Below are 15,914 nucleotides of genomic sequence, written 5' to 3'. Positions count from 1 at the left end.
AGGCCATTCTCATTCGAGTTAAGTGATATCTCATTGTGGGTTTGATTTGCATTTCTATGATGATCAGAGCTGTTGAGCATTTTTTCATATGTTTGTTGGCCATTCTTCTGTCTTCTTTAGAAAAGTTTCTGTTCAAGTCCTTTGCCCATTTTTTAATAGGATTATTTGATTTTTTCTTGCTGATTTTCATGAGTTCTAAGTATATTCTAGTTATCAGTCCCTTATCGGATGCATAGGATGCAAAAATTTTCTCCCATTCTGTAGGTTGTCTGTTTACTCTCATGACTGTTTCTTTGGCTGTGCAGAAGCTTTTTAGTTTGATCATGTTCCATTTATTTATTTTTGTTGCTGCTGTGATTGCCTTTGGGGACTTCTTCATAAACTCTTTGCCCAGGCTGATGTCTAGGAGAGTGTTCCCGACATTTTCCTCTAGAATTCTAATAGTTTCGTACCTTAGGTTTAAGTCTGTTATCCAGCGTGAGTTGGTTTTTGTGAGAGGTGAAAGGTGTGGGTCCTGCTTTAGCCTTCTACAGGTGGCTATCCAGTTTTCCCAGCACCATTTATTGAAAAGGGATTCTTTTCCCCAGCATATGTTTTTGTCTGCTTTGTCAAAGATTAGATGGCTATATGAGGATGGTTTTATATCAGGATTCTCAGTTCTGTTCCATTGGTCAATATTCCTATTTTTATGCCAATACCAGATTGTTTTAATTACTACAGCTTTGTAGTATAGTTTGATATCTGGCATATTAATGCCTCCCATTTTGTTTTTGTTGCCTAGAATTGCTTTTGATATTCGGGGTCTTCTTTGGTTCCATACGAAGCGTAAAATTATTTTTTCTATATCTGTGAAGAATGCTGATGGGATGTTAATAGGTATTGCATTGAATCTGTAGATCAGTTTGGGTAGTATAGACATTTTAATGATGTTGAGTCTGCCGATCCACGAGCATGGAATGGATTTCCATCTGTTTACGTCCTCTGCTATTTCCTTCCTTAGTGTTTCATAGTTCTCCCTGTAGAGGTCTTTTACGTCCTTGGTTAAGTATATTCCTAGGTACTTTAATTTCTTTGTTGCTATTGTGAAGGAAATTGAGTCTTTGATTTGGTTCTCAATTTGATTGTTGTTGGCGTATATGAATGCCTCTGATTTCTGTGTATTGATTTTGTATCCTGAGACTTTACTAAATTCATTGATCAGTTCCAGGAGTTTCTTGGTTGAATCTTTAGGATTTTCTAAATATAATATCATATCATCAGCAAACAGTGAACGTTTGATCTTTTCTGCCCCTATTTAGATACCTTTAATTCTATTTTCCTGTCTGATTGCTGTAGCCAGGACTTCCAGCACTATGTTGAACAGAAGTGGAGATAGTGGGCAGCCTTGTCTGGTTCCAGTTCTAAGTGGGAATGATTTCAATTTTTCCCCATTCAGTATGATGTTGGCTATGGGTCTTTCATATATGGCTTGTATCAGTTTTAGGTATGTTCCTTCTATGCCTATTTTCTTAAGTGTTCGTATCATGAAAGGGTGTTGAATTTTGTCAAAAGCTTTTTCTGCATCTATTGAAAGAATCATGTGGCCTTTGTTTTTGTTTCTGTTTATGTGGTGAATTGCATTTATAGATTTACGTATGTTGAACCATCCCTGCACCCCTGGGATGAAGCCCACTTGGTCCTGATGGATTAATTTTTTGATAAGCGTCTGGATTCGGTTAGCTAAGATTTTGTTGAAAATTTTTGCATCTATATTCATTAGGGATATTGGTCTGTAGTTTTCTTTTTTTGTTGCATCCCTTCCTGGTTTTGGTATCAGAGTAATATTCTCTTCATAAAAGGTGTCGGGGAGGTTTCCGTTCTTCTCGATGTTGTGGAATAGTTTCTGCAAGATAGGTACTAGTTCTTCTTTGTAAGTGTGGTAAAATTCGGGTGTGAAGCCATCTGGACCAGGACTTTTCTTTTTAGGGAGATTTTTAATTGCTGTTTCTATTTCAGCTGTTGAGATTGGTCTGTTCAGGGAATCTATTTCTTCCTGGTGGAGCCTAGGGAGGCTGTGTGTTTCTAGAAATTTGTCCGTTTCCTCCACATTTTCTAATTTGTGTGCATAAAGATTTTTGTAGTACTCATAAATTATATCTTGTATCTCTTTGGGATCAGTTGTGATATCTCCTTTTTTGTTCCTGATGGAGCTTATTAGAGATTCCTCTTTTCTGCTTTTCTTTAGCTTAGCCAATGGCGTGTCTATTTTGTTTATTTTTTCAAAGAACCAAGTTTTTGTTTTATTAATCTCCTGAATAGCTTCCCTGTTTTCAATTTCGTTTAGTTCTGATTTGATCTTGTTGATTTCACTCCTTCTGATTGGTTTGGGGCTGGTCTATTCTTCTATTTCCAGCTCTTTGAGTCGTTTCATTAGATTGTCTATTTGTGATCTTTTTGATTTTTGGTTATAGGCATTTATGGAGATAAACTTTCCTCTCAGAACTGCTTTAGCTGTGTCCCAGAGGATTTGATAACTTGTCTCTCCATTGTCATTTTCTTCATAGAATTTTTTTATTTCCATCTTGATTTCTTCATTTATGAAGTAATCATTTAGTAGGAGGTTGTTTAATTTCCACGTTTTTGTGTAGAAATGTCAGTTTCTGTTAGGGTTGATTTCTACTTTTATTCCACTGTGATTTGAGAAGATACATGGTATGATTTTTATTTTTTTTAATTTCTTGAGGTTTACTTTGTGTCCTAGGATATGGTCAATCTTAGAGAATGTCCCGTGAGCTGATGAGAAGAACGTATATTCAGTGGATTTTGGGTAGAATGTCCTGTAAATGTCAGTCAGTTCCAATTGTTCTAGAGTTTTGTCTAAGTCCATTATTTCTTTGTTAATCTTCTGATTGGAGGATCTGTCTCGTGCCGTCAGTGGAGTGTTGAAATCTCTGGTGATTATGGTATTGGTATTAATCAATTTGTTTAGATCCCGTAAGTTTTGCTTTATGAATCTTGGTGCACCTAAGTTGGGTGCATATATATTTAAAATTGTTATCTCTTCTTGTTGAACTGTGCCCTTCACCATTATATAATGACCCTCTTTGTCTTTCACTACTTTTGTTGCTTTAAAAACTAAATTGTCTGAAATTAGAACTGCCACGCCAGCCTTCTTTTGGCTTCCACTTGCTTGGAATACTGATCTCCACCCATTTACTTTTAGTCTATACGCATCCTTGCAGGTTAGATGTGTTTCCTGAAGACAGCATATACTTGGCCTGTATTTTCTTATCCATTCAGCCAGCCTATGTCTCTTGAGTGGAGAGTTTAAGCCATTCACGTTTATTGAGAGAAATGATAGGTAAGGTAGATTACTATTCATTCTGTTGGGTTGGATGTTGTTGCTTTGATTTCTCTCTTGAGCCATAGTAATATGTGGCCTTTAATCTTTGGGTTTTGGTTGTTTTTATATTCGTGAGTTTTTATTATGGTGTTCCGTGTGTAACATTGTTTTGAGTACTTCTTGTAGGGCTGGTCTTGTCTTGGTGAATTCTCTGAGGCTTTGCTTGTCTGGGAAAGTCTTTATTTCTCCTTCATATGCGAAGCTTAGTTTTGCAGGGAATAAGATTCTAGGCTGGGCATTGTTTTGTTTCAGAAGAGTGAGAATGGGGCCCCAGTCTCTCCTTGCTTGTAAAGTCTCATTAGAGAAGTCTGGTGTTATTCGAATTGGCTTTCCCTTGTAAGTTACTTGCTTCTTTCGTCTTACAGCTCTTAGAAGGGCCTCTTTAGTTGATATTTTGGTCCCATCTTACAATTTTAAGTACATTGCTTTTGAATACAAGAAAAACATATTTTATAATTTTCCTTGTGATTTCTTCTTTGGTCCATCAGTTATTTAGAATAATGTTTTCTAATTTCCCAATAGTTAAGGATTTTCTACAAATTTTATTATTACTGATTTCTTACTCATTCCATTGTGATACTGATGCTTTCAACCTTTTGTTATTTAGAGGGTCTCATTTTGTCGCCCATCAGATAGTTTATCTTGGTGAAAATTCCATGTGCCCTTGAAAAAAATCATATTCTTTACTTGTTGGATATAGAGTTCTTTTTATGGCCATAAGGTTGAGGTTCCACTATTAACAAATAGTGGAATTCAAATCATCTATGCTTTTACTGACTTTTTTCCTAGTTCTACCAATGACTGATGTAGGAATGTTACATCTCAACAACTATGATTGTGGATTTGTCTATCTCTCCCTTTAATTCTGTCAGTTTTGGCTTTGTGTAGTTTGATGCTCTGTTATGCTTTAAACAGATTTTTGTGTTAAATAAATTGAGGGGGAAATATAGTCTTTTATATTTATGTGCATTTATATCACTTCTTGTGCTTCTTATTCCTTCCTGTAAATTCGAACTTCCATCTAGTGATATTTCCCTTTAGCCTGAAGATATTTCTTTATATTTCTTTTAGTGCAGGTACACTGGTGAAGAATTCTATATATTTTTAATTATCAGAAAATGTCTTAAATTTGCCTTTATTTTTGAAGTGTATTTTCACTGTATATAATAATTGTATCTGCAGATATTTTTCAATTCCCTAATGATGTTTTTACGTTGTTATACATTATCCAGTCTTTCTGGTAAGAAGTCTGTCATCATTCATGTTATTGTTCCACTGTATATAATGTGAATTTTCTCTAGCTTCTTTCAAGATTTTCTTCTAACTTCTGTTTTTTTCAGTAGTTTCATTATGACAGGCCTAGGTGTAGTTTCATTTGTTTTTATCTTGCTTGAGGTTTGCTGAACTTCTTATATCTATAAATTTATATTTTTCACCAAGCATGGAGAATTCTTTCCATTATTACTATGCCATTATTTATGTTTTTAGTTTTACTTCCCTATTCTTTCTCTCCCATTCTTATGGGACTCCATTTACATTTGTATTACATTATTTGATATTGTCACACAGGTCACTGAGGCCCTATTTTTATTTTTCACTTTTTTCTATGTGCTGTCAGATTGGATCATTTCTTCTGATTTATCTTTAAGATCACTATTCCTTCTAATTTCCATTCTGCTGTTAAACCCATATAGTGAATTGTATGTTCTTGTATTTTACTTTTCAAATCTAGATTTCCTTTTTTTAAATATAGTTTCCAGTGTACTGTTGTGATTCCCTATCTGTTCACTTATTATGAGCAGATTTTCCTTTAAACCAACAAATATATTTATCTCTTCTGTTTTAAATCTTTGTCTGCAAATTGTAATATCTGTGTTATTTCAGAGTTGGTTTTCATCAATTGGTCTTTTTCTTGACTATGGATCACTTTTACCTGGTAAGTTTTAATTGCATACTGGACATAGTAGGTAACATGTAGAGATTCTGGATTCTTTTATCTTCCTCTGAAGAGTATTGATTGAACTTTTGTTTTGAGAAATACAGTAGTTAACTCAGCTGAACTCAAACTTAAAACTGTTTTCCTTCAATGTACAGCAGTTAAATCTATGCTTAGTTATTGCAACTTTCCATCTGTTCCTTTTTGCTGTGTTGTATTAATCTACCTCTCTCTATATATAAGGGTTAGAATTCAACCAAATATTTGTGTTGAATCGCCAAGCAAATTTTGGGTCTCTTCCTTCTATTCCAGCATATTCCCCCTCACTTTCCAGCCATTCAGGCATCCTCAAATCTGTCCAGTGATTTCTCAAGCCAGCAAGAGACTGGCTTTTTGTCTGAGTTCTAGCTATCCTCTGCTATGCAGATTGAGAGGTATACCCAGGAGAAAGCCATACAAATGCAAATTAACCCAATGTACTTCCTTTCTTTCCAGGGTAGAATCCTCTCTACTTTCTTCCTTTAGTTACTTTCCTGTGTTGTGCTATCAAATAGCTATTAAATTTTGTCTAAGAAGTGTTTAATTCTTATCTCAAGAAGAGTTAATCTGAAATTAATCTTGCTTGGTCTTTTTACCACTACAGAAAGCACTCTTATTGCAAAACTACTCCCTTCAAACTATTGTTATTCAAATAAGTATTCTGTAGAATACTATTCAATTAATATTAATAGGTGTTCTGTTAGAGGGAAAGTAGATTACATGATCAAATGGTGCTTAGAAATAGAGGATTACAACACAAACAAATAGGTTTCTTTGTTCCAAGACTTTTAAGCATTTCTAACATGCTAATGCAACTTCTATATCTCTAAGTGGAATATACCCTAGAGAAATTGCCCCAAATTTCTTCATATATCATTAGTAACACTCATTCATTCAAAAATATTTATTGAACCCCAAAAAGTGGAGACTAAAGTACGATCCTCCGTCTCCTAGTGCAACTCTCTTTAGGCTATAATTCACTATCCCTTTTTAATTTTCTAATTCGATGTCAGTCATTGATTCATAGTAGTTAGGTTTATGCTATTTAATCCTCACTAATACTTACTTTATCATCACAATAGCTATATAATAGGAGCTGTGAGAAAAATAAGGTAAAAAATAGACATTCACCTATTATTAACCTGCATAGGCTAAATAAAGATACATAAAATTGTCCAGCCTGGTATCTAGCACAGATTAGTAGCCTGATAAATGTTTTGTTTCCTCCCTAAGCATTTTTCCCCTCATTTTGCTTATTAAGTTGGTAACTTCAACAACATTGATCAGAGTTTGGCAGAGAATAGCTCTCAGAACATATGTAGTCAGAGGCTTATTTATTTTCTATGGTCCAAGAGCTAAGAATATTTTTTAATCACTTTAAAAAGGGCTGTTAAAAAAGAGGAGAGAAGAATACATAGCAGAGACCTTATGTGTCCCACAAAGCCTAAAATGTTTACTATATGGCCTTTTAAGAAAATGTTTGCTGATCCCTAAGATATAGTCTAATAGGCGCTCTAAATTAGCAGTCTAGTAGAATTCACTTGATTTACTAAACTGTTGCAATAGAAGCCTTGTTTTGTTAAATATACATATACTAAAAACACTATTTTACTGGTTCTATTAAATTTTCAAAGTTCAATCTCAGATCTTACCTTTTCCCCTTTTATACCACTACATTCACACTTTGATCCTGGAGAACACCCATAGCAAGCCTACAAGGAAGAGAAAACGGAAAATCATCAGATATGAAACTGAAAATCAAACAATAACTTACAGCTCAACAGCATTTAACAATCTAGACTTGTAAATACCAGAAAAATATTTCAAAGGATATATACCTAATTACTAACAATGGTTACTTCTGGGGAAGCTTTCACCTATTTTGTATACATTTTTGTTTAAACTTTGCAAAATGGGCATGTGTAATTTTTATAATTTTAAAGTGAAAAATATCTTTGTAAGAAGATGTTAAAATGGAAAAGAAATTCTTACAACTTCCCTATAATATGATTTGCCACTTGTCCAAGCTCTTAAGAACTCTTTTTTTTTCTAATATCACTTGTAAGAAATTACTTCTCAATCTATATTAGCAATGACCTTGGCAACCCGCCAAGGATGCCTAACACTTCAAATCACCAGCTTCTCTGTATTCATGAGCAATCATGGAGCATAAATTATATAACATTATCTTTTGCCACCTTTCTTTTCTTTGTTCCCACTGCCTTCCTCATCACTAATAGTAGCTCAGTCTCTAACAGCTCTAAGCTTTACAACAAAAGCTGCTCCCACAGCCTAGATGTCCTAAATAGCCACTACTAGCAAGTTCATTCACTCCCTTTAGGAACTGAGGGCTGGAAGCCAGAAAAATATTGTCCTCTAAAATAAAAACCTATGGAAGACAAGGAGATAGTAGATGACTTCTGTCATCCAGAACTATCCTTTACTCTTAGAAAACTGCTTAGAAAAACAAATTTGTTTATCATATATAGATAGCTCAGTATTTATGAACAAGCAGGTGGTGTGCTTTTCACCAAAAACATATCAGACTGACTTACTAAAACCTTCATGTAATATAAATACCAAATAATGCTCATCAATGCTCAATCTTCAGAGCCTATGACTTAAAAAATACCTTAGCCTCCTGCTCAACATTTCATGATTTCCTTTACTCTAGTAAACTACCAGAGTACCTTCCCCACCCTTTATCAAAGTACTGACCTCATCCATTTAGTCAGCACTCCTAACCAACTCAGCTGCAACTAGGGGCCACCGCTGAAATTTCTCTTTCTGGTTATAAGAACAAACAACAATGGCTTGATGTTGGATGAGTCTCTCAGTCACAATGTAAGAAGCTGTTCCAATAAAAGATGTGCTCCTGACACTTCAAACTGAAAGTGTGTTATGCAGCCATTATTTATTACCCATAGGTGATTAGGTTTTACAGTCTGATTTTAGTATTATATGCTAACTACATTACAGATTAAATACGTTTATTCAGACTTACTCATTCATCAAATGTGAACTGAGTATTATTAGAGGCCAGAAAACTAGCAAAGCACTAGACATATAAAGATGAATAAGACATAGCTCCCTCTAATACATTATATATACATTAATATATAACTAATATATAACTATATTAATATATAACTAACTCAATAATACTTAATGATCATCTATTATTTGCCAGCCACTATGCTATGTTAGGTGCAGATAGACAAAGACAATACATCATTGCTCTCTAATGGGAAGGATGAACCCATATATGAAAAATTATATTACGATGTGCCAGGAACAGAGGTTAATTTACAATGCATAATATTTTTGTACAAACATAAATATGGAATTCACAAAATGTAAAACATACTCATTCAAAAGAAGATACTTCACAAGTTCACAAGATAAGAACCGCCAATGGTCATTGTCACTGAATTAGATTGTGTATATTGTCAATATTCACACATCAATGGAGGGGTAAAGGGAAGTGGTAATACAAAATGGCTATTAATGTAAGAATAACTATTAGCATTTGACTTTGAAATGTATGTCTGTACTTTATATGTGAATATATGTGCATGAGTTTTTGTTGTTGTAAGTAAAAGATAATGTAACTTTCCATCTTTAGCCTTTATTGAGAGACCTTCCTCTTTTAAATCCAAATCAAGCTCCTGAGAATAATGTAAAGCCTAATTGCCTACTAGGCTTTCAATATTATGTACCAGATACTATGTGACCTTTCTTTACAATTTTATTTTTTACTTCTCTGTATCCAATAATAGACCCCAACTTGTAATATAATTTATAAACAAACAAAGCCTTAAATACTCTTGCGTGTAATTTTACAAGTAATTTTACACAATGAATATTTACATAATATTTTTCACAAAGTAGTGAGATTACTAATCACAAAAATTAGTAATTCTCTTTTTATACTTCTTAATCTAACATAGTTATACTTTGGAGAGATCATTGATTAAAACATTTGGGAATTATAGATAACTTTGTTAAAATTCAATTTTAAAATTTAAGTTATATTCTATTTATTCCACTTAGGTTATAAGAATGATTGGTACTCATGGGTTAAAACAAAACAAAACAAAAAACAGGTGATTGTAATACACACACCAACCACTAGATGCCACTTTCTATACAGTTATAATAGTGGCACCCACAAGGAAATAGCCTCAATTTGACATCTGGTTAATGGAACAACTTGTTTTTACCAACATCAATTAATATTGATTAGGTGTCTAATAAGCACAAACACAATATTAGGTTTATGAGTTGTACAAAAAATGTGTAGATATGGGTGGTGTCTTAAAGGAACTTGTTAGTTTTTATTTTTTAAAAGAAACTAGGAACAAACAAATGAAAATAAAATTAAAATATAATGAAATGATATAGCAGACAATGCTAATGGAAAGATCTCTAAAATACGAGAAATTTATCTTAAGTTTACTTCAGCAGTGGAATCATTAGAAGATCATGGACAAGTCATCCCCATACTTTAGGGCTGTTCTCTCATTTGTAAAATGACAAACATAGACAATATGATCATCTTAGGTAGCTTCTAGCTTTGACAGTCTGTGATTCTGTAGGATTTTCCAAGAAAAAAAATGAATGATATTGTAAATAACTGATATCAAAGTTAAGACAGCTCCCTTGAGCCTTGGAATAGTAATAAAGGCTCTATAGAGAAGAAAATACCTGGACTTCAATTGGAAGGTTGGGCACAAAACTATCTGGAGAAAAAATGATCATGCTCAGCACTAAGTTTAAGATTTAAAATTATTTGGGCCAAAGAATAAGGTAAAATGAATATGAAGAACCTCAGTCTAAAAGGCTTTCTAAGTCCATATAAAAAATGTATAGGAGATAAGGCCAAAAAACCACCTTTTCAAAACTATGGAAAAAAACTATTTAATTCTTCAAAATCACTGAAGATTGTTAAAGCAAGAAAATGATGCAACTATATTAATATTTTTAATATTTTACTTTGTGGGAGAAAATGATAAAGTAAAAAATAAGGAAGGTTTTGTATTATCACACAGTAAAACACATCATAAAACTATAATAATTAAAATAGTATGATATTGCTCAAAGACTAGGCAACTCAATGAACCAAAATAGAAAGGCCAAAAAACAGAGCTATACACACACACACACACACACTTACTATATGATAAAAGTTGGCATGTCAAATAGATGTGAAAATAATGGATTGTTCAAGATATGGTGCTAGGATAAATATAGAAAATAATAAATTTAGAACTCAGGCTGCTACAATAAAAATACCAGATATTAGACTTAAAAGTATAAATCAAAACAAATTCTATCTGTATTAGGGTCATCTAAAGAACCTCTCAAAAATTCAGATACCAGGAACCCATTTTAGAAATTCCATTTCAGTAAGCCTGAAGTTGAACAGCAAAATCTGAAATTTTAATAAAAATCTCTACATGGTTTTGTTTTAGGTGTTCCAAGAAGACATATACTACAAAATAATGGCATAGAAAAATAAGAAATATTCTAATAAGGTAACTAGTTAGGTATCCAGACTGATATGCCAAAAAAACTAAAAATGTGTGGGAAAATATAGAACCATCTTTCTAAAACCATCAAATAGAAGCACAAAAGGGTTTATCAAACTAAAATCTAGAGGAAAAAAACAGTGAATTGACCAATGAAACAACATTTGTCCTGAGAGTATATGCCAAACATCGAGAATTTCCAATTCTGTTTTATAAGTAACTTCTTTAGACTAAGGGTGTACCCCACAATCCCACTCCCAGGAAATTGGAAGAAAAGTTATCTTGGTTCTCAGCAGAGAAACACAGGAAAAAAGATCCTTGAAAAACTATAATCTCAAACCGGTCCTCACACAGATTTGCAATCCAGATTAGCATTACCAGGCTCACTGACCTCAAACTAAGAAATTGTTTAGAGTGGACTGTGACTGCTTCAACCTCCTGGAGGGTAGGCAGAAATACATACAAATTCTATGTAGATGAACATATCTTCCTAGTAAACGTCAAAGATGTCAGTACATCATTTTTGAAAGGAAAATGAGTTGTCCCATTCAAAAGTCATTAAGCATAAGAGGAAACAAAATACTGCAAGCAAAAACCAAAAGAAACACTTGACAGCAGAAACTGCTCAGCAAAGATTTCCGATATTAAAATTATTAGACACAAAATATATAAAAACTAGTTTTACAATTATGAAATACATTTTTAAAACCTGGAAATAATAAAGGGACCTGGAAATTGTTTTTTAAAATGACACAGCTAAATCGAAACAAAATATAATTCTATAAGTAAAACCTATAATAATTGAAATTTAAAAGTCAATGGATGGGCTTCACAACAGACTATATACAGTTGAAGAGATACATGGTAAAGTTAAAAGATTTGGTAAAGTTAAAAAGAAATTACATACAATGTAGCATAGGGATAAAACATATGAAAAATATGAAATAATTGTTAACAGACATGGAAGACAGAGTGAGGAAATATAATATACAGGTAATTGGGGTTCTAGAAGAGGTGAGAGAAGGAATGGGGTAGAGGCAATAGTTAAGGAAACAATGCCTAAGATTTTTCATGAAAAAATTAAAGATATGTGTGATTTAAGATGTCAAAGAGATCCAATGGAAGAAATATGAAATCCCAAACTAGGTGCAACAGAGCGTAACTACAGAACATAAAAGCAAAGACAAGACCTTAAAAGCATCAAGAGAGACAAGACAGCTTGCGTTCAAGGGAGTGAAAATTAATTTACAAATTAGTTTTCAGCAGCAATAATGGAAGCCAAAAGACTGTGGCATAACATCTTTAGTATGCTAAGAGAAAACTGCAAATCTATAATTCTTTACCCAGTGAAAATATTTTTCAAGAACAAGGTCAGATATTTTTAGACCAGCAAAAACTGAGAAAGTGTGCCTCCAGCAGAACCCCACAAAAAGAAACCAAATGTATGGTCTAAAATACGGAGAAGAATGAAGAACAAAAAAAAGTGGTGACGTTATGATTGAATTTAAATAAATACTAACTACAAAACACAATTATAAAAACAACTGTGGCATTAAAAATATAAAAATAAAACACACTGGTGATACAATGTAAGTCAGGACAGAGGGAGAGAAGTTCAAGTATCCTAAAGTCTTTGTAACTGTATAAAAAGTAAAAGAGAAAGAGAGGAACAAACAAACAAAACTTACATGAGACACAGAAAACAAAAAGTGAAATGACAGACAAAAATCCAACTAAATTAATAATAACATTGAATATGAATGGATTAAATAAGCCAAACAAAAGCCAGAGATTGTCAAACTTTATAAAAAGCAAGATCTGATGGTGTCAACAGAATGTATTTGATTAAAATATACAAAAAAAGATTGGAAGTAAAAGAATAGAAAAAATACAAACATGTAAACAGCAGCCATAAGGAAGCTGGAGTGGATATACTAATAACAGACAAAATATATTCTAAAACAAAAAAACTTATTAGAGATAAAGATGCACATTTTATAACGCTAAAAGGGTCAATTTAACAGGAAACCATAGTAATTGTAAACATAGATACACCTAACAACAGAACCCCAAAATACAAGAATCAAAAGCTGGCTGAATTGAAATGAGAAATAGACAATTTGACAAAAGTTAGGGACTTCAATATTCCATTTTTAATAATGGGTAGAATAGTGAATCAGAAGATCAACAAAGACATAAAGGATTCGAACACTATAAACCAACTAGACCTAAAAGACATCTATTCAACACTCCACCCAACAATAGCAAAATGTATTTTTTTCTCGAGAATGCATAGACATTATCCAGGATAAATTATATGCTAGACGATAAAACAAATATCAAGCAACTTAAAAGGATTGAAATCATACAAAATGTGTTTTCCAACAACAATGGAATGACACTAGAAATCAGTAACAAAAAGAAATTTGGGATATTCACAAGCATGTAGAAAAGAGGTAATTCACTCCTAATTAACCTATAGGTCAAAGGAGAAATTACAAGGAATATTAGAAATAGTTTGAGTTGAATGAAAATAAAACTACAAAATATCAAAACATACTGAATGCATTTAAAGAAGTGATTAGAGGAAAATTTATAGCAGTAAATGTCTATATATAAAAAGATGTCAAATCAATAAACTTTCCTTCCACTTTGAGACATTAGAAAAAGACAGCCAACTAAACCTAAATCAATGAGACAGAAAGAAAAAATAGTTTAGCTGAAATTAATGAAATGGAGAATACAAAAAGAATAGAGAAAATAAAAAAAGGTTGGTTCTTAGTAAAGATCAACAAAATTGACAAAGCACCAAGAAAAAAAGAAAAGACTCAAGTTATTCAAATCAGAAATAAAAGAGGAAACATTACTATCAAAAGAGGAATAGCATGTAACTTTCTCAACTTGATATAGGGCAGCTACGAAAAACCCACAACTAACATCATACTTACTGGTGAAAGACGGAATCATCTCCCTATAAGACCAGGAAGAAGACACGGATGTCTACTCTGTCATTTCTTTTCAACATAATCCTAGATGTTCTATCCAGGACAATTAGGCAAGGAAATATACAACATCCATATTGAAAAGAAGGAAGTAAAGCTCTATTCACCTCTATTCACATATGATAGACTCTTGTATACAGAAAATCCTATTAGAGCAACTAAACGAGTTTAGCAAGGTTACAGGGTACGAGATCAATATACAAAGATCAACTATATTTCTATATACTAGCATGAAATTAAGTGAAAAATCCATTTACAACTGCATGAAAAAGAATAAAATTCTGGCCAGGCGCAGTGGCTCACTCTTGTAATCCCAGTTCTTTGGGAGGTCAAGGCAGGAAGATGGCTTGAGTACTGGAGTCTGAGACTAGCCTGGACAACACAGCAAGACCTTGTCTCTAAAAAATTTAAAACTTAGCTGGGCATGGTGGTACATGCCTTTAGTCCCACTTAATCAGGAGCTCAGAAGGCTGAGGTAGAAGGATTGCTTGAGCCCAGGAGTTTAAGGTTACAGTGAGCTATGATCATGCCACTGCACTCTATCCTGGGGATCAGAGTGAGATCCTATCTCTAAGGAAAAAGAAAAGAATAAAATTCTCAGGAATAAACTTAAGAAATCCAAAATTTATACTGTAGAAAGCAAAAAAAGTTATTTCATTGTTGAAAGAATTTAGAGAAGACCTAAATAAATGGAAAATTATCCCATGTTTATAGATCAGAAGACTTCATATTGCTAAGATGGTAACACTTCCCATTTTTTTTTTTTTTGCAGATTCAAGGCAATCTTTATAAAAATTCCAACTGTCTTTTTTTTTGTAAAAATGAAAAAAACAATCCTAAAATGAATATGCAATTTATATGGTATTGCAAGGAACCCCAAAAGCCAAAATATTAATAATATTGAAAAAGAACAAAGTTGAAGGACTTATACTTCCCAATTTCAAAACTTGATACAAACCTAAAGTAATCAAACCAGTATAATAATGACATAACAGATATATAGTCCAGAGTCCAGAAATAAACTCATACATCTATGGCAAACTGATTTTTTTACAAAGGTACCAAGGACATTCACTGGGGGAAGGAATAGTCTTTCCAACAAATACTGCTGGGACAAATGTATATTCACATGCAATTGAAAACACTTGGACCTCTTATCATACATAAAAATGAACTTAAAATAGATCACAGATAAAACTCTTAGAAGAAAACATAGGAGTAAATATTCTTGACCTTTGTTTAGTCAAAGCCTTCTTAGATAATGACACCAAATGCAAAAATGACAAAAGAAAAAAAGAGTTTTTAATAATGTCATCAAAATTAGTGTTTTAAAAAATTTCATCAAAATTCAAAAATTTTGTGCCTCAAAGGGCACTATCATGAAAGTGAAGACAATCTTAAAATGGGAAAATGTATTTTTGTAAGTCCTATATTTGATAAGGGGCTTATATCCAGAATATATAAAGAATTCTTATAACTCACCAAGAAGGCAAATAATCCAACTAAAAAATGGGCAAAGGATTTTGCCCAACAACATGGATAGAACTACAGAACATTATGTTAAGAGAAATAAGCCAAGCACAGAAAAACAAATCTCGCATGTTCTCACTTATATGTGGGAATTAAATATTAAAAACAATTGATCTCATGGAGACAGAGAGAAGAGTGATGGTTACCAGAGGCTGAAAAGGGTAGTGGGGAGGTGGGCATGAAGTGGGGATGGTTAAATGGGTACAAAAATATTGTTAGATAGACAGAATAAACAATATTTGATAGCACAACAAAGTAACTATAATCAACAATAAGTTAGGGCATACTTTAAAATAACTAAAAGACTGGAATTGGAATGTTCCTAACACAAAGAAATGTTAAATGCCTGAGGCAATAGATATCCCAATGATCATGATTTGATTAATTCACATTGTATGCCTGTATCAAAACATCCCATGTACCTTATAAAGATATACAATTGTTATGTGCTCATAATAATTAAAAATAAAATTTTAAATAAAAAATAAAACTGG

The 15,914-nt window shown here is 32.8% G+C and overlaps 1 protein-coding gene across 1 annotated transcript in view; it reads right to left on the bottom strand.

The window, feature by feature from the left end:
* The window catches only part of COL4A5 (collagen type IV alpha 5 chain), a 223,403-nt gene that overhangs the window by 142,488 nt on the left and 65,001 nt on the right, over positions 1-15,914 (bottom strand). The window contains exon 2 of the mRNA XM_012750437.2: positions 7,010-7,069. Within this exon, the coding sequence (XP_012605891.1) occupies positions 7,010-7,069 (60 nt within the window). The remainder of the gene's footprint in view (positions 1-7,009; positions 7,070-15,914) is intronic.

This window comes from Microcebus murinus, chromosome X (genome assembly GCF_040939455.1).
Source record: "Microcebus murinus isolate Inina chromosome X, M.murinus_Inina_mat1.0, whole genome shotgun sequence".
NCBI classification, from domain to species: domain Eukaryota; kingdom Metazoa; phylum Chordata; class Mammalia; order Primates; family Cheirogaleidae; genus Microcebus; species Microcebus murinus.
Note: the sequence above shows the minus strand (reverse complement) of the source record. Positions and strands in the feature narration are given on the sequence as shown.